Source organism: Anser cygnoides, chromosome 9 (assembly GCF_040182565.1).
Source record: "Anser cygnoides isolate HZ-2024a breed goose chromosome 9, Taihu_goose_T2T_genome, whole genome shotgun sequence".
Classification (NCBI taxonomy): Eukaryota; Metazoa; Chordata; class Aves; order Anseriformes; family Anatidae; genus Anser; species Anser cygnoides.
The window spans coordinates 10,319,502-10,343,956 of record NC_089881.1 but is presented as its reverse complement, the minus strand read 5'-3'; the positions used below and the strand labels follow the sequence as shown (position 1 = coordinate 10,343,956).

Genomic DNA, 24,455 nt, shown 5'->3' with positions numbered 1-24,455 from the left:
CCCAAAAAGAGGGGGATTACCCCCCTAAAACAACGCTACCCTCCCCACTTCTTTATAACTTTCACTTTATAAGCTTTCACGAATGCGTTAAGTCATCATAGCATGGCAACATGAACAAAAAAAGACCATCCTACCTACCCCACTTATTCCTCACCCTGAAACTAAAACCTTTGCACTAACACAAGTGTCAGTGAAATTGTTTGGTGAATTGAATCAGAGAACTCATTGACCCAGTTCAAAAATAAGCCATGAAAATCCAAAATGGAAGTTGTAAATGTAGAGAATTAGAAGAGATCAAATCAAACAGTATATCAGTAGCCAAACTCTTGACTTACAATTGATTTTAGTACTTTATAATGACAGGTAATTTTCTCTCTTTAATCAACTGAGTCATTTATTCCATCATCATCAACAAAACAGACAGGTGAGGGTCTTAAGCAGAGTCAATTCTCAGCTTATGAAGTGAGCAACCCTACTGTTACTCACACAGGAACCTGCCTACACCAAAAGGGAAAGTTTGATTTGAACTATAAAATTAATAACTTTAATTCTGCTGTATGAACACATGAAGCTTAAAAAATAATTATTTTAATTAAAACACCTGGGAAGTATTATAATCTGTATTATACTCTGTAAGGACACACAATTGACCATAGCCTATTTAAAGTAAAACTTAACATAAGCAAATTCCATGCAAACCCATGCATGAAAGCAAATCCATGTATGAATACACATTCCTGGTAAAACTGCTGCCCACCAATGTTTTTGTTGTTGTTTTTTTTCTTCTTTACATACAACAAAAAGTGAAACTTATGCTGTGAGTTTACTAGGTGAGAACAACTTCTTCAAGGGGTTAGGTAATGTAAATATCATCTGTGATCATTCCTACCTAATGTTTTAGTTCACATATATAACTTTGCAAGAAGGAAAAAAGCAACAGTTAAAAAGTATTAAACTGCACACTATTTCATTTTAATTCCTGATGAAAATTACCATTTGGCTGATGTGAGCTGCATTTCAATAGGCTTGTCCCTTTGTAACATCTTCACAAAAATCTGCGGTAACAATTCTCCATCAACTGACACTGCAAGAGATGAAAGAGAACTCAAAGCAACTCTCATTCAACCAGTCAATAAAACAAGTGTCAAACAAGCAATCATTGCATTATACTTACCATTTACAAGAGTCATTGATACCTGTGGGTTTTCAAAGGCTAGAACTGAGAAGCATTTCAAGGCTTGCATTCGAACCTGTGTAAAAACATACTATGAAACATAAATGTAAACGCTAACTTAACAGTAAAATTGGACCATACTGTTGTACAGGCTTACAGAAATAACTCTGTCTTATCAATAAGATTGTTTGACAATGGATAGAAGGCAGATGGAAACATCTAACTCACAGCTTGACTACTGTGATCTCCCTGCTGGAATTATCCTTTCTAGATTGGATGTTGTGAACTATTCATGAAAAAGAGGCAAGACAGGACTGGCAGGTGGGAATCAGCCATTCAGAAACAGTAGTTTCATTTGTGGTTACTCAAAAACATGCAAACAACAACAAAAGAATGGAGGTATCAGAACAATACTAAAGTCTTTTGAGGACTCATAAGTACCCAAGAGAATCTAAACCACGTGCCACTGGGATGTATATTTCATAAGTCTTTAAAGGTGATTTTAATAAAAACGTCTAAAGAGAACCATCCAGTAGAACTGATTCTAAACTAATCTTAAAGCAAATATATACCGTAAGTTGTGCTGCTATTACGCAACTTCAGTTATCACCTGTACACAAACGATATGCAACTTGGAAGGGACCTCTGGATGTCATCTGGTTCAACTTACTGATGGAGCAGGGCCACCTAGAGCTGGTTGCCCAGGACAATGTCCAGATGGCTATTTCCAAGGAGAGAGACCCCACAACCTCTCTGTGCAACCTAAACTCCAAAACCATCTAACCATCAAACCTTCATGGTTACCTAGTCAAGCAAGGCTATGAAGCCCTTAAAACCTCTTTTCTGACACAGCGAAGACCATTCATTATCATCTTCCCAAATAAAAAATTTAATTTAGTTCAGATATTAGTCTTTGACTTCACCGTCTACAGTTCCACATAGGTAAGCTGTGTCCATGTCTTTCCACGTTCCTGTTACCACATGCTTAGCATGACAACAAAGCAAATGGAACAAAATTTTGACCTAAAAAACCCTGTCACTAAAGAAAGCATTTGCAATTACTGCAAGTTCGGTTTAGGCCCATCCTACCCTCATCAAAAAAAAGTCCTAGAAACATGGAAATCCAAAGGTAGACAACAACAGCCCAGAGAATAAAACTTCTGTGCACTTATTTTATAATATCTCATTACAGCCACTGTAAGATCTCATCAGTAGCAGTGAAGCCTTAATAAGGAAAAATGGATAGCAGAGATGGATATCTGGTTTCAGAACAAAAGCCTCGTTTGACAACATTTCTTCTCAGATGATCTAATGAATATAGTGCATGCTTCAAAGCAGCAGGAAACAGAGCTTGTATATCAAAAAGCACTGAAAAGAGTCAAACCCACAGCTGAAGTGCTGTATTCAAGCCAGAAGAAACAGCAGGGCAGGGGGGCTGGGAGGTGGGAGAAGGCATTATAGATGTTCTAATCAGAACCACTGAAGTCTACCTGGAAGTTAATTATTTTATGTGATATTGCTCTGTTAATAAAAGATTTAAAAATTACTACAATGACTACTCTCTTTTCTAGTACTGTCTACTTAACGGCAATTAGTTCGGTAGTTACATGAGAAACACAATGCAAGGATGTGGAAAAACATGCAAATATGCTCTTGAAAAGATTTTCTGTATTGCACTGTAAGAGCTGTAGTCCCTTTGTGTCGGACATCTCACTGGTGAAGATGCACACTCGGAATGATATAACAAATGGGAAAGATGCTCACGTCATCAACTGCAGAAGGGAAAATCCCAACACCAAAGAAAAATAATAGGCAATTCTCCTGGCAGACCTACACAAACTCTTTTCATGGGAACCGAAACCCCATTCTGGGGGGTTTCTGACGGTTATTGGTATGGTCCTATCAACTAAATCACTTGATACACCTTACTGGCCTCTACTCCAAGTATTAAAAATGTGCAAGCTTCTTAAATGCTGTTGTTGCCTGTCATGTTCTTATTTATTTGGCTATATATTAAGAAACTGGGTAGATAAGTATGAGAATGAAATAGCTTGTGTTCCACAAAAATGCATCAATTACACGAGAAGGCCAAGAATTTCTATTTAATGGAGAATACTAAGAAAGCAGCTGAGATAACAATAAGGCTGGTAACCTTGGGAGTATTAACAGAGGGAAGTGTATTGAAAGCAACAAAAAGTGGTTCAGTATGTACACCTAGAATTTAGAAGTTTGACCAAACTAGCAAAGGAATAAACAGTCCTATGTCTTCCAGTCAGGTAGGACTAAATATGTATTTTAATGCAACGCTACATGTATCTTGTTGGTGAAAAAGCGACTTGAAAATTTTACCAAGCTCCTATTTCTTTATTTTAAAAAAGTTGATTGAAAAAAAATTAAGGAAGGTTCAAACAGATGCATGGCTTGGAAAATTCACCTTACAACACAGGCTGAAAAAAATCAGCTGATAGAAGAACGAACAAAATGTTCCCTAATCACGGTGAAAACTTCTTAATACAGAAAGACAGAAAACAGAAATCTGTCAGTCTCACTAACAAAACATTAAAGACAGCATACTTCCAACTGGATTTATAAAAAGAAACAAAATCCAACAAAAACAAAAACCACCACATAAGATAATTAGGCCCTGGAACAAAACACCAAGTTTCCCTTTACATGAAATTCTTATTTGAAGCCTTGCTTTCCTGCTGAAAGATACTTTAGTTATTGAGAATGTTCTGTATTAGGTTGCAGACCGAAATAAGACAAGAACGATTATATTCTCTAGTCTTCATCAAGCAGTGAACAGCCTTTTTTCAACAAAATAAAAATGGCACAAAAACATTAGATATTTTGTATTAGATATTGCAATAAAAATAACTCGGGATAAATATGGGTACTTTCATGTGTTTCTGATTTTTAGAATGGTGATATTCATACATTTGGGGAGGGGGGAATAAACTGATAACTTCATAAGAAAGTCCATAACAATTTGACTGCTTACAGATCACAGGATTGACTTCTGACAGATTTCAAGATTATCTGCATACCAGATATCTGCTAGCTCTCCAAACAAACAAACAAAACACTAAGTTACACTGAAAAGCTTTGGAAAGCACTTCACACACTCAAACATTTTATTAAGTAATTTACGGCAGACTCTTACAGCTATGCTTATGATTTGAAATTTTGGCCTCAGACTGAAAACAGCTAGCTGACCCTCCTTGCCACCACAATATGTGTACACTATGATGCTTCTTCCCAGCAGTGGTACTTTCAGATACCCAAGGATGGACTTCCCAAAAACATAACAGAGAATGGAGCTGAGACGTGTGAGCAGAAAACACTGGTAGCTGGTGGCCTTCACACATTCCATGTTCATGTTTTCTCAAGGATAACTTCTGTTCAGGACAGCTCACCTTTGCTTTTCTTCTGATTTTTTTTTTTTTTAAATCATTTAACATTCAGCATATTAGACCATTTTTATTGGTTTGCCAAGTGACTGCTCTCTGTCAGATCAACAAATGCCAGCTCTGTTTTAATTAACGATACCCTAACTTAACAGAGCATTCCAAAATAATAGGTCTCATTTTGATAGAAATCCATATGGCAGGTAAAAACAATTTTTATTCTAGAAATGAACATTACACATATTTACAGTTTTAGTTCATACATGTATACTTTTTTTTTTTTAAATCAACATCACTGGCATCCCTTTCATAAGCATACACAAAACTTTGAATAATTTTAATGTCTTACTTTGTAGGAGGTGGAGACTAACAGATGTGCAATATTCTGAACTGCTCCATGGTTAAACAAGATTGTCTGGTGATCTGGACCCTACAAAGGAAAACATAAAAATGCAATTATGTATATATTTTTAAAAAACATGTATAAGGTTTCCACTAGCTCCGTTTTTTTTTTTAAAGTATTTAAAGGTAGATTTACTAGCATGTACTTTGAAATCAGTTGGCATACCAACTTTTTATTTCTTAAATAAAGAAGTCCATCTCCAATTTATACCATTTGTCCTTTTCTGGTAATCATTTTCACTTTTCACTTCAATAGGAAACTATTATTTTTCATAAATAAAGAAACATGGATAGACTACTTATGTTTCTATTCCTCATATTGGAAACAATGAAAAGCTCCCGATTTTCTCCACAAATCATTTGAAATATCTCTAGTCACTAACTTTTTTTGTGTGTAATATTAAACGTTTTCAACAATTCTAACTTCAGAAGAAATGGAATTAGTTCTAAAACTGTTTCCAGACAGAATGTGACAGTGTGTTGAGAACAGATTCACATTTTCCTCCTACAGATTATTTTAATTTCAAACATATTTAGGCGTAAATCTAGACAGCCATCACCCATTTATTGGCTTCAAGACTTAAGTCAACAATGGCTGATAGATCAATATTTTTCCTAGATTTAAAAAGCATTTGGAATTAAACACAAGTACTGAATTCTGCAGTAGAAAGGTCTCAGAAATTCTGTAGCATGACAAGGCTCAATGAGGTCAGAAACAAACCACAAAACACCAGTGGGGCCCACAGCTCTCAGCGTCTCTTGGGAGATTTGGTCTGTGACTTACAAACACTTCTTTAGAAGTAGATTCATGACTCCAGTCATTTTTGCATTAAACATCGGCCATGCGCAATTTAAATTCAGCTTTTGTAATGTCACAGCATCAATCGTACCTTGATACATTTTCTCAACTAATCTGCAAGTGAAGAAAGCATCTTCACTCCTTAATTTTATATTCAAACCCAGCTGAGTTCATGGGCATATCTACACACCCCAGTATGCATAAGTGACGCTTTATTTTCACATCTGAGATACAGCTGAAATCAGATTCCTTTTATGTTCAAAGGAACATTTTTGGAACCTCCCTTACCTCTAAGGAAAAAAAAGTATGAAAGTTACTTTTAGATGCAACATATCTGGTGCTTTAAGAGATGCTTCAGCTGCTACTGCCACCAAGAGCTTTCTACCAAAAAAATGCAATTAAAATAGCATGGTTGAAGTAGGAAAACAACTTACATTGGCACACAGAAGTGGCTGAGGCAATGATTTAAAGCCGCAGCTATGCCAGTGTTGAAGCTGAAGAACAGATATTAAGATATGTGAAAAATATGAATGAACTTAAACTTTAAAAAAATCATATTGACCAAGATTGTTCTAGTAATTCATGGGTATTACTGATTTTTCAAAGAGATGAAGAGGTAAACTCTGTGCAAACAGGACGGGTGCAAGTACAGAGGTAACACTTGGGTGTATTCATAGCTGCATAACTTGCTGTACTTGAATATATCCAATCTGTGCACACTGTGTTTGCACGCACCAATCCTGCTTGCTCAATGCACAGTCAGGTTGAGTACCAACTCATAAACAGAGACAGCTTCAAACATACACGTGAAATCTTGCTATCACAATGCATCATTCTTTTCTAGTTCCAAGTATCTCCGACAGCAGTATAATAAAGGCCTTTTCACTCTGTTTCTCTCTGGGCATCCTAACAGAGTTCCAGGAGCCAGTTCTATTTCAGGGATCTTTTTCTCCAAATATAATCAAGAGATGTAATATTCGAGAGAGAAATCACATTTCTTGTATAATTTTCCATCATAAAATGCAGATTTTTCAAGAAAGCAGTAGGATAGAACAGTGTAACAATTCATTCCATAACGAAATTTTAAAAGCAGATACCTAAGTGTAAATGTACCGTGGTTCAGGGATTCAGCACCAGGCCTAGGATCACATAAGAAAACATTCTCAGAATGGGCTTACGAGGAAGCTGCCCTGATTACAGGCTTTATCCTGGATCTTTCCCAGACACGAGATTTTAATTTTCAGCTGGCGGTGAATGTATTACTTATGCAGAGTTGTCACCACGTTCAGATATAATTTCCAGCACTATCTTTTCAAATCATTCATTCAACCATTTGTTTCCAAACGCATACCTTATCTTTCCAACTTGACCATTAAAATAGTAAAGCTTACCTACTCACGTCACTTTCTCTGGAAACGAATCAACTGTAATAGAGAATCTTAGAAAGTACGTTTTGACTTGCATTTTAACAAGCCTTGCACATCAACCTGATTTCAGTTCACTTGGTTTTGCTTGTATGTTGATAGAGTCCTAACTATGTATGCTAAAAACTGCATCCACTCCCCTGTAAACCAACACTTTCCTTTGCTTAGAATGGCTCTTTTCCAGAGTCAGCATTTTCCACCACTCAATTTTAACTCTAAAAATGCAGTGACAAGCAGTAAAAGCATGAAGTACAAGCAGAAAACAACAGCAATACTCTAGGAACCTGAATTAAGGATTCCCTAGCTAAGGAGAACAGGTCTGAGCTTTTCCAGTGAAATCCGAGCAGGCACGAAACAAGGAACCTGAGAAACCCGACCAAACAAGACTCTGGCCAGGAAGAGAGAAAACGGAGCACAAGATTTAAGCAGAGAAGAGTATGCAGAAACAAGGGGGGGAGAAGTTGAGATATGTCACCAGTTGTTTAATGCATACATCGATTAACATGAACAGAAAAAAAAATAAAACATCAATACTTATTACATAGTAACATTTCTTCAGGGAAAAAATATAAGGGTTCTCTCAGTCATGACTTTTTAGGGGGAGTCCTAATTAAAAATGTTCTAAATACCGAAACTTTCAGAAGTATTTAGTATTTTTTAGTGATAAGAATGTACTTATCACACAAAGCAGAAAGTCCCCTGCTTCACTCTACTAGATGCATTTTATTAAGTCTGAGAATACAGAATTGATGTTTTGTCTTAGTTACCAGATCTGAAATCCAAGAATTAATCAAAATAAGAAAGGAGACAGTTTACAGCTACATTCAAGACATGCATTTGCCAGAACAAGAGAGAAATGAGTTCTTGATCAATTTAACATTTCTAATGATCTGTTTACTCAACCACAAATGTTTTTCTTTGCTACATAGCTAAATATTTATTCTGTAAATGCAATTATATGTCCTACTATTCATAGCCGTTACTCTGCTTTTCCTGTGCATTCATGTTTCTGTCTGTTCACAGTATCAACCTTTTCTTTCCAAAAACTTGGGGATTGCTGAAAACATTCGCTGCAAGTTTTGTTTGAGAGAGGCTTTGGGAGTGGAGTAGGTGTTGGAAAACAGTATAGCGGGTTCATACGACATTTCTTATTCTCTTACAGTGTGACTGGGCTTACGTTTTGTTAACCATATATCTGAGATGTAACTCAGCAGGAGTCAGTGGAGCTAAGAGGAAGCAACTCATTTGGAAAAGGATGACTGTAACTGTTTTCAAATTGGGTTAGCTACCTGAAGTTACGCAGCAGTTTTCACACAGCCAGCAGGGTTTGTATTGCCACCGACCTAACCCTGACTGGACAAGTGTTCTGTACCTCCGTATGTAATCAGTCCTGCGTTATTTTTCTTGTGTGCCAACAAGGCCCAGCTTTTCAACAGTTCAAGTTACTCAGCCTATTACAGAGATGTTCAAGGGCCATTTAAACACGAGGTGCCCGTGTTTGTCATTAGACAGGCATGACTTACTTGTGTCTTGACCTGACAGTAACTAGGAACAATCAGACAAAACAGCTCACATTGCAGTTCTCCCGCTGCCTGCTCCACGCCCGTACAGCACCTCTCTTCGTCCCCAGATAAGGGGAAGCGGGATGAACTACTAATTCCTACTCAAATTAGTATTCCCCCCCAATAAGAAGACTGAAGGATACACCACTTGGATGTTCCAGCTGCTCTAATTTTCAACTTAAAAGCAGCTCCAGGAGAAGCAGATGTTTTCATTCAAATCCTATTAGATTTTTTATTCTTTACAATAATGTTTTTAGCACTAAGACTTTCCAAATTAAAAAAATATATAAAAAAAATTAACAGGCAGAAAGGAGAGCCACTGGTGCATTTTTCTTCTTAAAATACCAAATTCCTTTCCCAACATTAACTACAGATTTGAACTTCTACAGTCCAGTGCAGGATTTTATCTTACTATGCTTGCTTTAACAATTCTATAAATAAGAGCAGCTGAGTTCCATTTTTAAATCACTCTTACAGTCTTCAGTCCTCAGTTTCATTTAACAGAAGAAATGAAATTGGATAAACATACATCCAAAACAAAGAAACAATTCACAGTTTCTGAAGACTCATATTTAAGCAGTAATATAGACTTTTGGAGGTAAATATTGATAAATTCATATATTTTGGAATACTTTCATTTTTTCAGTCTAGCAGATAACTACAATCTATAATATTTTAGTTATAAACTGTTTCTAAATGGGAAAGATGCTATACAATTCTGATTTTCGGCACTGAATTGAAACTGTTACTGCATAACCTGCAGATATAGTAACTACCAAAAGAAACAACAATAATATAATAAAATAGTGGTGTGGGAAAACTGGGGCTATAGTGCAAAAAAATCAGAATGTCTCAAGACTACAAGACAGCCTGAGAACAAAACTCTCTTTGGGGTGGGGTTGTTGCTGTTTTTAAATTAGAAGTTTTCCCAGATTAGGAGAATTGCATTATATAACAGGAATGAACACGTATCTGGATAAACCTGAAACTGGTACAGCTCAACTGAGAAGAGTATGGTTCCTCCTCTCAGCTTACACCACCTCTTAGAAACCATTCTCTGGGTTTAAAACAGATGGTTTGAAAGCAGATGCAAGCCCTCTGCAAAGAGATGCTCACACTTTTTTGAAACTTCCAGAGGAAAAAAATGAAGTCTTTCTACATTTATACCGATAATAGTGAGAACTGATATTTGCCTAGACTGTTGATTTTGTTTAGTAGCCATATATATATATACACACACACACACCCCAAAAATTACTTATTTGCATGTTTTGTTTTACTGTAGAGAAACATCTACCAACCCCAGTAAACGTGACAACAAACCCAGAGCAATGGCAGTTCAGTCATTACTGTCCTTATGTTCCTGCCACAAAAGGCATTATCATCTCATACAGTTTCTTATATGCCAGAAACACAAGAAGTCTAAGAGAATATGTATTCTCTTTCTTACTTTGCAGCAATGTGAGAAGATCTGACATATGTATTCCTGTGTATATCGAGACCTACTGAGCAGTGCCATGAGGTGGGAGATAACTGTAGCATCCTGGAAACAAGCCAGAAAAGAAAGAAGTATTAAGACCATTTCAGCATTGTTTGTTAACAGTTTGTTACTTAAAGGAGTACTAATTCCATATTCTACACATTTCCTAATTCCACATTCTTCATTTCCTGATATAAATTGTTTCAGAATGCAACACTGGAGTTCTCAATTCCATCAGGTCAAGACACAAGACAAGATCGTTAAAGTAGTACAGGAGATACCTAAGACACAAGTGACAGTTCTAAGAGGCACCCTCGCGGCAGGGAGGATAGGGGAATGACACAGGAGTCAGTGCCAGGTATAAAAGCTCTTGGTTTTGTGTCCAGGACCTTCACTTCATGGGAAAACAAAACCAAAAAAGAACTCCAAGTAAATCACAGCAAAAGAAAATCATTGCACACGGAACTTCCCTTCTGAAAACACATCCAGTTACTTCTTGAGCCTTATGGCAAGGTACAAAATGACAACATTTTAAAGCCATCAGTTACTTTTACCAGTATCTGTCAGTCGGAGGGGATAACATTAACAGGAACACTGACCATTTTAGTTTGGAAAGGTGAAAAACTAAATTACTGCCATGAGATGAAAGGTGCCAAACAGAAGAGATGAAAGAACTCAAGGATTCTTCCTGTCCAGAGAACTTACAGTATAAGTTGACTGTACAGAAGTAAATCAGACTCTGTTTTACCTGCAGGAGAATGACTAATAAATTGCAACTCTCTTACCAGGGGAGAAGTGGATTACAAGTAGAGCAAAATCTTCATGCTCATTAGCTACTTTTATGATAACGAAAATAACAGTAGCCCAATAGTTATAATGACAATAGCTTCAGAGACGCACAGTGATTTCTGAAATTTTATTTCTCAATTATTTGGGAAGTTTCTAGTAATACTTTTTACATGAGCAAAATAAACATGCATTCAGTCTCTCCTATTCTATTTGTATCTACATTTGAGATTAAACAAAGCTTTTCAATATTTATTTGTATTTTTAAGATTTATATGTTTAAATATTGTGAATTTAGCAGACTTACTTTAGAAAATTTTGCTGCCAACAATCCAGACTTGTTCATCTCAACAGAAAACAGATAGACAGACCCAAGAAACACATAGAGAACAAAAGTAACTTCTGTTTCAATTGTTTGTTTCTTAATCACTGAAAGGGATTGACATGGTACAGACTTATTTGCCTTTTCAACGTCTTATAGGAAAAGTTACTTACTAGGAACTGGAGTTCTTCCAGATACACCAGCTGTACATCCATGCTCATTGCATGCTTATGTGCATAGGAGAAGCAAAGGACAAACTATTCTAAGCAGTATTATTAGAGTCTGGTTTAGAGCAGCTCCACCTGATCTTCTGCCTTTACACACAGCATATAAACAAACACCCTGATTGATTCTCAACTGCGGCGTCCAAGGGCTTGCAAGGAGTTGGTTTGGTTGTGGGACAACACTGGGTATTAAACCCTCAAGTATATTTTATTAGTGCTGGTGGTCATAACCATCATGAAGTGTCTTCTTGATTCTCCCTCATAAAGTAAGCCTGCAGTGGTGGATAAACCAAACAGGTACTGGGTTTTGGGCATATGACAACTAGAACAGCAAATTTCTACAAGAAACCAAAAGCAGCTAATGAGCCAGCCTTGCTCACAAGAAAAACACATTAAAATTTTCACAAGTCTTAACAGGTCTCTGAAACTTTTATGCGTCTCCTTCCTTAAGTTAAAGCAAAACCAACTGACGACATGCCCAGGATTCCTCTGTGGTGTAGCACATTTGACCCATTAAAACAGATTCTTGTCTTTATCTGTTAATTTTAGGAAGCTCCCAACTCTGTAAGCTTTAACACACTAGAATAGCATTATAATTAAAAGGACAGAATAATCTGCTTACAACTTACAGTGTATAGTAGATCCTCTGGAGTTACAGGACTAATGAAAATGGTACGGAGACATCGTAGGCAAGCTTCAATAAACTTCAAATCTGGCGACAGTAATCCTATACATATAAGCAAAAACTAATGTTCAGTTTCATTTTCTTGGCTTATTTAAGTACTTTAGAAACATTTACTTACACAGATTACAGTGAGTGAAAAGTACCTTGCAATAAGGCTGGAATAATATGGCAGTCTAGTAGGGATTTGACATTATTCTCTGTACCCATTGCAAGGCTTCCCAGGACCACTGCACATTCTGTTCTCAGTTCTGTGCTGGAGGTTTCTTGCTGAAGCAAATACAGCAACCTAGAAACAGAACTACTTTTAGAAGAAAATTCAAATAGAAGAGTACTTGTCAGTCAAGTAAAAAAGTAATCTGAATCCTGCTATGTAAAGAAGTTAAGGTCCTTGACACAAGCATGAAATCCAAACAAAAGAGTATGCTGAACATTTTTGTCGTAAGAGTATTTTTACACTGTATGTTCCTACAAAGGTTTTACTTGCTGTTATGCTAGAGAGATACCACACTGCTTTTTCTAAAAATATAATGCCACTGTACTGAGATCCAGGATGATGTCTTTTAGGTTACCAGGAAGATCCCAAATTTGAATTAAAGGAAATGAGTCTGTAGTTTGGCGTCAGTGGGAAAGGGAACCTCACACATCACCCCTAACACCTAGAGAAATGATTATTGCTGTTGTGATACGTGTTATCTTCGGCAGCAACTTCTTCTGGATCACAGTTGCAAAATAATTCCATCATCGAGCATCGACATTGGTGCTGGGAGTTTGAACACTGAGACATTAGCCTATATGAACATAAAGCAAGCCCACAGAAGTCTTATATGCAGAACAGTAGCTGAGTAGTAGGTAAACATGATCACTTCAGTGCTAAAAAAAACATCTTGCTAGATGTGCATCTTTGGGTTTCAATCGCTATGGATAATTTATACAGTGTCAAGATACCTAGGAGATCTTACATATTTTAGATTACATTGGTAGCACCCGAAACACAGCAGAGGTCACCAAACACTTTCAGTATAAATCTGAGTCTCACAAAGAGCCCAGAGAATAACCAGATTCCTACCTTGTACCAGCACAAAAGATAATCACTTTAAGATCGGCATCGTTTATAAGATCCATTTAACTAAGGGTTCCCTCATTACAAGTCTCAGCAGAACTGTAACAGGTAAGATGACTTGGACATTAACATACAATCTTCTATGTATGCAAGATACACAGTCACTTTTCTAGATTTATTGTGCGAAGATAGGAATAGTCTCAGTGTAGTAAGGAACTGCTCTGTCTAGTTTGAAAGGGTCTCTTCTAAAACCAGGCAATACACCAAAGCCTTCTCCCAGAGCACAAAGGCACCAGTCAACATCCATCCCATTGCTGAAGGGGAAAGAATTAGCTACTCAGATGAACAGACCCCTGAACAAAATCCTCTCAGAGCTGATTGCCTAAATCAAAGGCAAGTGAAAAAATAACCAGAAATACAGTAGCTAAATGCAATTTAGGAACACAGGACTGGAAAGGGCCGATTAGGGAAGTGCCATTGGCCCCACACAAACAGGTACACAGAAGGGTATCTTAAAACACCCACTCCACATGCTTCCCTCCTACACAAGGCAGAACTGCTTCTTAGAATCCCTTAAGTTCAAAACCTAAAATAAGAGGCCAACAGACAAAACTACATCATGTTAGAGGAATAGAACTGAGATCAAAGGTCTCTTCAATACCTAGAAGCAGGATATGCATTGTCTCAAACTATCCCAGGAAGCAGATCACCTAACAAGGTCCTGGAGAACTGCAAAACAATCATCCAGTTTTGCTAATAATTTTTTTGAATGAAAAATTAGCAGGTGTGCAATCCAAAAGTAATCTGCTCTGCCCTAAATGCAGGTTAAATACTAACAAGGAAGATAAGGTTATTCTAGTGTCACCCAAAGCACCACTGCACCCTTTTTCAGATGTAGCTAATCTAACAGTGGAAAAAAGCTCTAAAACATGAATACAAATTGCAAAAACAGTAATTCCATACTTCAGTTAGCATGTGTGATGTAATCAACTCAAATACCTTTCCTCCTTTCAAATTCTTTCAGATTCAAAGAATCAGACTGGTGTAAATTCAGCATAGCATACATTTCAGAATCACTTCTGGTTTTTTAATCTGCTCCTTCCACACATGGAACAGATGTAAAAGGAATAAAGATTCCATGTCCCCACTGTTTTATCTGAAAGATCATTTACTCTTGATGTTTAGAAACTGATCTGAATTTCTTGTATAAATCTCTATTCCTACTTTATATCAAGTTTGCATTGCATGCATATTATCCCTTCATATATATATATATAAACCTTCTCATTTCTTACAGGGAACAGCTAACAGTCACCTTTCCTGGAGCACTTTGGCCCCAAGTGGCTCGGTGTAGCTGATCTGCCATAAGGTTTTCACTTCACTCTGGGCACCTCTTTAACATCAATGGAACAAAGCATGTAAAAAAAAAAAAGGCTCAGATTATCCGTTGTTACACAGCACACCTCACATAACACTTGGGCAAACTCCAACTGTGCCTATGTGATCGGCTTCTAGAAAAAGAACAAAAAATATACTTTAGCCAATTACATTACATGTTTCTAAAACTAAAAATTCTGGCGCTGTCTTTGAAGTATCAGCTGTGCAATGTTCAATATAAAGATTAGTGCTGTTTCTGAAAGACCAGAAAAGAAGTAAAATACATAATTAAGGTTATGCAAAATTATCAAAAGAATAAAAGCATCTCACTCCCAATCCTAATATGACAGAATAACCTTGTGTTACTATTACTTCTCTATAGACAGCTGCTTTTGATCTAAGCCTTCTAGGTCAGGGAAGAATTGCCAGGAAACAGAAGCTTCTTTGGTAAAATCCAAATGCACTGAGTGATGCTGGCTAAAACTGATCCTTGAAGAGATGTCTTTTTGGACACTATGGTACTATATGGACAGCGCAATCCCATCTACTGTTCGAATTGATATTCTCAAATTGCAAAGAAAAACTCCAAATCTCTTACAGAAAAAAAAATTGACAGGAGTTGCCACGAGCAGATCAGAAGATGAGTAAGTTCTTTGCAGTAACCTGTACAGCTGTTTTAACACCCAAGACTTGACTTTATTTGACGGTTTCTGGCTTATACACACACACACACACTTAGCAAACATGTTGCAGTGCAGTTTTCAAAATATTCTACTAGTAACTACACTGCTAAGAAACAATTACACATCTTGTATGATGTGTAGCACTTCATGACAAGTTTGGCAATTTTTTTTCCCGTTATTATTTAAACAGCAAGCTGAAAGATTTGACTTCAAATAGTCGGGGCATTTAGAAAATACACTTACAACAACCAACCCAGACCAGCCAGGAACAGAAATTAGCAAGGACATAATGCATAATCTTCCATCTCAGCACAGGGAGTAGAGAGTAAAATGAAAAGCCTGTTAACATTCAGCTTTAGGTATAAGTAGTTTATTTTTTATATGTATTTTATAATTATTTTAAATGATTTAGTACGTAAGAAATACCTTAAGTTTTGCTAAAATTAATTCCTACTGCTGTCACTATACTCTCTCAACCTGCTCCTTCAAATGCAGAAACGTCAGAACTCTCACGGACTGGAGGTGTAAGACGTAGCCAGGCTCACATACAGCCCATGCTGCAGTACGATGCATTTATGATGCAGGAGCACAAAACTGACTCAGTTTAATTCAGCATGTATAGAACAGAAATGGTGCCATCAAGCAAACGAAACAACTTCCAAAATGGGACTAAAGGCTCCATCCTCCCTAAATCCACAACCATACCCCAGGACAAACGTGCCTGCAGCATGCTGTAAGGTGGGTTGTTTTTTATAGACTGAAATAGGAAATAAGGGAAATATTTGTCAGAATGCTGGGGCAAAGCCAATTGCCAACAGCATCCCTCCCCTTCCCCTGTGGAGGAAAGCTTACCCACTACTACAAACCACTATTAAAACTTGGAGACATGTTGAGTTTGTTTGAAATCATCTGAAACACTTTTGTTACAGGTGAAAAAAAAAAAACAACCCTAATCTTAAATAAGATATTTAAGACAGTAAAGAAGCCAGTCTTTTCATTGATTATTTTCTAACATAAGCAGCCACTCAACAAGACACTGAGTTGTCTGGGTGAATACAGGGAGACTTCTCTGATGTAACCATTGGTAAATACGCAGCCACCTGCTAATTGGATAACATCAGTATCTGACACTTTTTTTTCCTGAGAGAGAGGGGTGTGTGTGTGTGTGTGTGTGTGAGTGTGTGTATGAAAAAAGCTTTCAATAACCTAGACCTCAATTTAGAAATGCAAAAGTATTTCCTTCCATTTTCAGTAATAATGTCCTGAAAAAAATGCTGAGATGCATCTCTGTACATATCACACCAATAACTTTCTTGGATTATTAATTATTAATTAATAATTATTGATTATCAATCTGTTCCTTGTACACAAAAATGACCAGTCAGACCCTAAAACATTCACTTCTATTTTTTCTTAAAGGAAGTTTTACAAAATCCAAAAGCGGGCTTAATTCTGAAGGCTGTTCTCTTACAAAGAACATAATTGCTGTTTTCTTTCCCATTAACACTCCGCACTTGGAGCAGATGTGTGAAAATGAAACATGCTGACTATAATCTATGGTCTCTGCGTTTAAAATAGAAGTACTTAACTCAGCTTTATAATTAGTGAGATGAAAATTTAAATTCAGATTTTTACATACAATAAGTTTTTGAAATATTAATAATATCCTTTCCTATATTTTTAAAATATGCCTGGGTTTCAATTTAGGGTTTCCACAGAACTAGACATCCATATTATAACACTTTCTGTTATTTTCTTTTAAAGAGAGAACTGACACCAAGTAATACCGAAAATCAACAAGGTAAATGACAAACTGTAGAATTATTAAAGAATTCAGATGAGGAGAACCCATATAATTGGTAAAGATGAAACTATGCATTAGTAAACTACCGCTAAACATTACAGACAAAGACTGCATCCTTTTATTGTGACAGGAACACAACCCTTGACTGGTTTGCTGTTTCCAGGGTCTGGCACAGACGAATTCAGCAAGGACACAGATTTGTAATCCATTCCTCCTGTGTATTAAGATTAAAAGGATAAAAAGGTAGAAAAATAGCATGTATATGTAGGGAGAAAAAGAATGTTACAATTCAGATTTTGGAGATTTAGAAAAACAAAGTACTGGGGTACTTGTCTTATCTCCAGCTACAGGTGTTGGTGTAAGGCTCAGAAACAGAAGTAGCCAGCCATTTGACTCCCACTGAACGTGGAGGAAAATACTGGAAAAAGGCTCTGCTAGAATCACCATGATTCATTTTTGTAGAGCCTGAGAGCTTCAGGAGATACTGAGAGCATGGGAGATGCAAAAAGGTGCTAACATTCTTGTTGACTCACTCTTCAGCCAGCGATCCCCCAGTAAAACTCATCTCGATGGGACAGAAAATGAAATTAAGCCTAATGGGAAGATGTTGCAACATCTTCATGAATGTTAATCCAAGGCTTCTGCTAGGTAATTTAGAACACAGTATTTGGACTTTTTCAAGTTTCTAGAAGGTTTCCCTAATCTAAAGTTTATACAGAACACAATTTCTTCCATCCCTGCACTTTTAAGAGCAATACATTAAAGCCTCTTTCTCAGCTGTCAGTAAAGGTACCCAGGCAATTGTAACTAAATGAGATAGGACAGTAAATCCAGCCAGAGAGATACGTCAATGAACGTCATGAACAGCTACACCTAGGAACTGCAAATAAGGTCAGCTGGAGGCACGATTTATTTCGAACAACTGACAGGGATTCATCTAGGAAAATCATGCAATATTCTAGGCATTAAGGAGAAAACTTTTAAAGAATGTAGCTGCTGAACAAACGATAACTACAGCAGCTTAGCAAGGGAGATAAGCAGTTCGTATTTTCCTTCCTTTTGAAGATAACTGATATGGGGGCATTGCATCAGAGTTGCTCACCAAAAGACACTTGTGTGATTTAGACCTCATCAGTCTGCTCTGACACAGACCTCACACAGCTAGCTAAAAATAATGGAAATTTCTACTCTCTGACATTCCATTCCACTTACAAGTTGTCACAAAAATCTCCAAAGTTCTTAAAATACCTGCCAAAGAGATGGTGAAATTCAGCTGTTAGTAACAGATAGAACGTTTTCAGCACTTCATCAAACCCCATAAGCAGGCATGTGGAAAAAGAGCTCAGGGTAATAAGCATTCAAGTTATAGTACCTTGTATCTCAAGATCTTTTAATTCAAGTGACTGTTTATCATCTCTAGACCAGTTCTGGTGAAGTATCACTTTGGTAACACAAACACTTAACTGACACATGGATTACAGAGAAAAATACCCTTCTACTTCTACAAGGGGATGTATTACGACGTTGCAAGTGGTAGGGAAGTAAATTGCCAATAAAGTTTCTCTTTTAGGAACAAAATAAAGTCTCAGCTTAAAGCTCCTGTAACTTCTTGCAACATTTAGACATCTTCACTTACATTAATATTGCATGATTTTTTCCCCTGTAAGAATTATGTAAATTTGATCAAATTTGATTTTTGCTGACAATTAAATCCAGTACTGGAGAACTGTAATACCTACCAGACTGTATGAAGTCGGAACTAAAGAAAAAAACATTTTTCATGTAAGAGTAAATAAGGACTAGGATCAAGTTCTTCTCACCCTAATGATCAGTTTCTTCCAAAAATGACTGCAATATGAAATAGCAAGAATTATTTGCTTTTTTATAACATGAATTAAGTTACGTTTGACTCTTCATTCATCTGTGTTTTGAAATTCCTCATTGTATATAAAATGGCTAAACCATATTTCTACTCCATATGATAGCATCTGTCCACCATTCGGTATTTGCACATGAAGGGATATCAAGAATAGGTTCTTGAATACTTTTTATAGATTTGACTCTTACAGCTCCTTACAAACAGATTCCAAGAGATATTACAAAACTAATTTTGCATGTGTTTTTTTTTAATAAAAAACTGAATCTTAAAATTCCAATTAAATATCACAATTTAAAGGATGTCATTAGAAGTATTACAATGCCCTTTTTCTTACTACAAAAGACATTTCAGAGACAGAAGGCTATGAAGCTCTTAAAAAAAACAGCTCTAATACAATTCTGCTGACTATGAATATTTGCCTTGACTCACATGTACTTTGCAGCAGGGTTAGAAGAATACCTTGTTCCAGTTACACATAACTCTCAGGGTGAGAGTTATTCCTCGTAGAGAGAGGTACAATTATGTAGATAGGCCCTGACTCCTGAGTTGCATTGAAGAAAAAAGCAGGGACAACAACGGCAGCCCTATTAGGGCCTCTGCTCTCCACACCTTTTACCACCCTAGTGTGGGGAAGGTGTTACAAATACCAGCACCACAGATGAAGCTCCTTCACCCAAGCGCACAAGCCGCTAGGTCTTGCCACAGATCCCCACCCCATGGAGTACCTGACACAGGAAATCCCAAAGTGCAGCCAGGAACAGAAAAAGCCATCAGGAAACAGCTATGCCCTGCCCTCCTAGGGATGTCTATGAAGTTTGGACAAAATACCTCATTAACATATATGAGGAGCCTGGTAATACTGTGTCCAAGCATAGTGCCCAAGTTCTTGCATGGAAGCTGGTAACATACCAGAGATCATGAATGTTTCAAAAGATGTGCCCAGCTGGTAACTGGTACAGCTCTTACTGGCCCCACCAGCAGCGGGCACGCAGTACAAGCGGACCTGAACGCCTTACAACTTCCGCGCGGTCAGCAGACAACTGGTGGGAACTGGGGATCACAGAACCAGAGCTGCGAGGGATCTTGACACATCCTCTAGTCACTGCCCTCGGTTCGAGGCAGGATCACCAATCATTAGGTCATTTGAAGTTACCCTCTTGCTTGTTTTTCAACAATTTAATTGCTGGAGTCTTACCACACTGTCACCAACTGCAGCCCTTGCATGCTGCAGAGTACATATACTTCTCTACTTCTATGGGGCTGCCATACAAGTCCAATTTACCACCCAAAACACACAAAAATAATATTGCTTGATTCATATCTGTCATTTCACATTTCTAGAGATGCTCTTTCTCTAGTCCTTGAACTAGAAATCCTGCTTCACAGGTCTGCAGGAGCAACTGCAGGCATGCTTTATCCTCTCATGCTTAAGAACGGTTCAGATTTTTTTTCTCTTTCACAAATGGTGTTGCACAGATAAATTACACAGGAAGGAGTTGCAGTCTCCTCTCTATAAAAGGGGTAGACATTCCATAATGAGGTTTCTTCTCTCCTGTCCATATCATGAAACTAACTGGCTGCTCCCTTCTCCCCTCCTCACAGCAAAATGAGATTGGGATGGGTAGGAAATCTAGAAAAGACCCAAAGGTACAGTTTTTCATATTTTTATAAATGTACTGAATGCTGATAACGTATGTATTATTCATAAGAACTGGCAAATATTCATAAGAACTGGCAAATATTCTTCATCCTTCATCAAGGAAAACACTCTGCAGCTAATGAGGGTTTTTTCTTTTAATTCTTTAAAAAAGAAGCTGAGAAAATAAAGCATCAGATACAAAAATAGTCAAAAGTAGACACCATTTACCATCAGTCACACAGAGGTTAAATACTTCTCATACCAGTTACCACCATTCACCTCTTTCTACTTTACAGATACCAGAACTTTTCCAACAAAACGACTTTTTTGTGTTTGTGTAGCTATTTAAGATTAGAAACTAGAAAGGATTCAACAAATTATTGCTGAACCTAGTTGTATTTGTCTAGTAACCCATCCTTCCACTGCCTTGAAAAGAGAAGTTTGCTCTCTGAAATAGTTCAACGTTTTTACTACCCAATGTACAATGAAGAAAAAATGTCACACCTACGCATGGTAACTCCTCATCCACTATTGTGCTGTTCCTTCTTTACCAAAATTCAATACTGGATTCATGGATCGCTGCATATCTCCAAAGGTGGCTGAGAGCTTCAGCCTACAGCCATTTTGGGATAGAACTGTATGCAATACTGCTGTTTCTAATCCGAACCAGCCAGCAATTAAAAAGAGATTTGCATGACCACATGAACCAAGCACAAGATATATACTTGCCTGAATACATCTTTTGTGCATAATTTCAGCATATAAAGTTATGAATTAAGGAATCAAGACTTTAAGAGAAACCACATTCCTTGCTCACAAGGGAGCATTACCTTACCTTATCTAGCTAACGATGGATTTAGAGCCCAGTACTGAGTCATGTGCTAACAACTCCTGTCTGTACCGGAGATGGTCCTGTCAAGCAGACACTTGCATTCCAACAGTTAGAGGATGGCCAGTCCTTTAGTAGTAGTATTATAAAGGACACTAATTAAAAGAACTCCTAGAGGGAGTACCTGAATTCAAGGACAACCCCAAGCAAAAAACATATATGTAAAAGCAGTTCATCATTAAATCCTATCACAGAATCACAGACTGGATGATATTGGAAGGGACTTCTAGTTCAACCCCCTGCTCAGCCCGAGATCAACTAGAGCACACTGCTCAACATCTCAGCCATGAGGCCAAGCTTTCCAGGACACAAACAGACATAATTTCTAGGTGTTAAACTAAACTAGTAGTTGATATATGCACAAACGTCTTATCCCTAAATACCCTAGCATAGGAAATGTGATGCTTATCTTCTAATTAAAGAGGTTTTTTATTGTTTTGACTAAAAATGTTATCTGACATTTATCTGAGTAACTCCAAGAAAAGCTTTAGGTAACAGGGTGGTCTTTCACTCCACAGTTTTGCGCCTGCTCCCACAGTGAAAGTACACCGTATTCCAGTATGAAGAGTATACAAGATGTGGACGGTGCTCTTCTGCTTCTTAGGTTATGTGCAAGAATGGCAAGATACCTGGATCATCCTGTTACATACTTAAGCGAGAATCTTTACATCGAAGAATGACACCTAAGGTACAGGGGAACTCAAGTGGCAGGGATATGATTTTCAGCCTGAATTCAACTGCAAACAAATGTTTTTCTCACCTCTATTGACTTCACCAGAAAGGGGGGTTGATAACAGCCCGCAGAGGACTGGGAACCAGCAGCACTACAGACTAACTGCTACTAAGTTAATGTTGTTTCACTAAGTCAGAAGTCCAGTCAAGATAGCTTACAAAAAAAAAAAAATCTACATTTGAACTGGAAATTTCCAATGATTTTCCTGAAATTAAGGACACAAAAGTAACTGACAATAAGCTCTGAATACTGAACTTGGATTCCAAAGAGGTGTTTGGCATTTTGATGGGCACAAAAGTTCAGCGTTTGTTTTTATAGAACTGTCAAGTGAAGAAGTACACCAGTAATTGGGATTTTCTCAGTCTCTGCAAGTGCTCATATAGAGCAGAATGAAAAAAAAAAATTGAAAATAATTGAAGGACAGTACAAGAAATAAACCATCTTCAGGAAAAGCTGACTTTGTATATGGTTTCTAAGCCAGCTTGCCACTGGAAGGACTAGATCTTTTGGCATTAAAATATCTTCTCCCCTGAACTTTAGCAATTCTATTTTCTATAAACAGTAACAATTTCAAAAAGTAAAATTTCTCAAGTCCTGAAAGTAGTGCCTGAGGCCAGCATCTCAGAAGGATGTAAAGGAATAACTTAGGGCAATGCTTCATTCTGTATAGAGGAAGAGATACAGAAAATCATTCCATAAGAAACAAAATCCACATACAGGCTGGCTTTATCTACATTCCTATCACCTAAGACCACATCGATATATACATCTGTACAGTTCTTAATACAAGAGTGCCCAGACACAACAATTGCGCTTAATGCAATTTTGAGAGCTATTTTTAATAGCTTTTGTTTCTCTTAGCACCATCTTCAGAACAAATGGTCAGAAAGTGACCGCAGGTCAGACTGACCTTCAAAGGTACAAAGCAAACGCCATTTCCTATGTGGATATACGTCTCTTCCTAAAGACGACACCACTCCACAGTCAGCTTACGGACACAGGAGGCCACTGACCCAGAATGGGAGTGATTCAGCTACTCTGCACCAGTAATTCCTTCCTGTATGGAGATCTTGGAAGGACTTCACATTTCTTTCCAACCAAGTAGCAGCCTGATACATTAAAGCAGATATTGCTCGTACAAACCATTAGTATTTGGCCTGATTTCAAACAAAAGATACTTCCTTGACTTGTTTCCAAACCTCATATGGATCTGTTCTAGTATATGAACATGCTGCTTTCTTTTGCACCAAGTGACAGAAATATGAAGGCGTGCTTTGGATCAAAATGGTCTCTTCTCACCACATGAAAACTTCCTGCAGGAACACTTGGGGAGGCAGGGAAGAGAAAAAGAAATGTGTAAATAAGTAGTAGAGCCCCAGGACAAAGCAGTAGCAGCTGAATTATAAAAATCCCACACTGTTACAGAAAGGAATCAGCTTTCCTTGGGAGACTGCAATCTAACTATGAGAAAGTGTGTAGTTAGCTTTGCAGAGGAGACTTAAAGCAAAGGATGCTAGCTTCCTTATACCTATTCTTACTGGGGAGAAGTTTGACTTTGCAGATTGGAATTACAAAGATTCCTGTACTCACAGTTCTATTAGCCATTTAATGAATTAGAAAGCTTGTCAAACACCCAATGAATTCCCACTGTCTTGTTAGAGGAAACAGGAATTCTCCAGTACAAATGGTCTGTAATCTAAGTCTGTCTGAAACACCCCAAGGAAATTCTACAGCCTTCAGAAAGGCACCTGCAGGTGGACAAAGCCACAAGTTTTAGCCAGTGAGAATCATCTTTTCTCACAACATCATGGTCGATTTATGTTCTTTTGTACACCTATTCTGAAAAGCCTTGACATAAGAATCGGTGCCATTTGAGGATAACTTATACAGAACTGAACACAAGCACGACCATTTACTTTTTAAGATGTTTCCAACACAGCCCCTTCTTTGCATTAATAGGTTAATCATATAATTCACTTGCACAGCCAGAAGATATTAACAGAAAAAAACTTCTGGATTTTCACTATTGGACATAGAACAACTAAAAGGAGAAAGTAAGATAACTGAAGGAACATGAAGTCCTACAAAATTTAAGAAAAGGTGGATTCTAGATTTGCAAGTCAGAG

General features: G+C 37.4%; 1 protein-coding gene across 8 annotated transcripts in view; it reads right to left on the bottom strand.

The window, feature by feature from the left end:
* ARMC8 (armadillo repeat containing 8) overlaps nt 1-24,455 on the bottom strand; it is a 62,971-nt gene that overhangs the window by 21,039 nt on the left and 17,477 nt on the right. For 3 of the 8 annotated variants that reach the window (XM_067002122.1, XM_067002120.1, XM_067002116.1), the window contains 7 exons: nt 12,409-12,551; nt 12,210-12,307; nt 10,219-10,311; nt 6,217-6,276; nt 4,931-5,011; nt 1,175-1,265; nt 994-1,084 (listed from right to left, as the gene is read on the bottom strand). In XM_067002122.1, coding sequence (XP_066858223.1) covers nt 994-1,084; nt 1,175-1,265; nt 4,931-5,011; nt 6,217-6,276; nt 10,219-10,311; nt 12,210-12,307; nt 12,409-12,551 — 657 coding nt within the window. The remainder of the gene's footprint in view (nt 1-993; nt 1,085-1,174; nt 1,266-4,930; nt 5,012-6,216; nt 6,277-10,218; nt 10,312-12,209; nt 12,308-12,408; nt 12,552-24,455) is intronic. The other 5 variants (XM_067002118.1, XM_067002119.1, XM_067002121.1 and 2 more) reach the window with 5 other exon arrangements.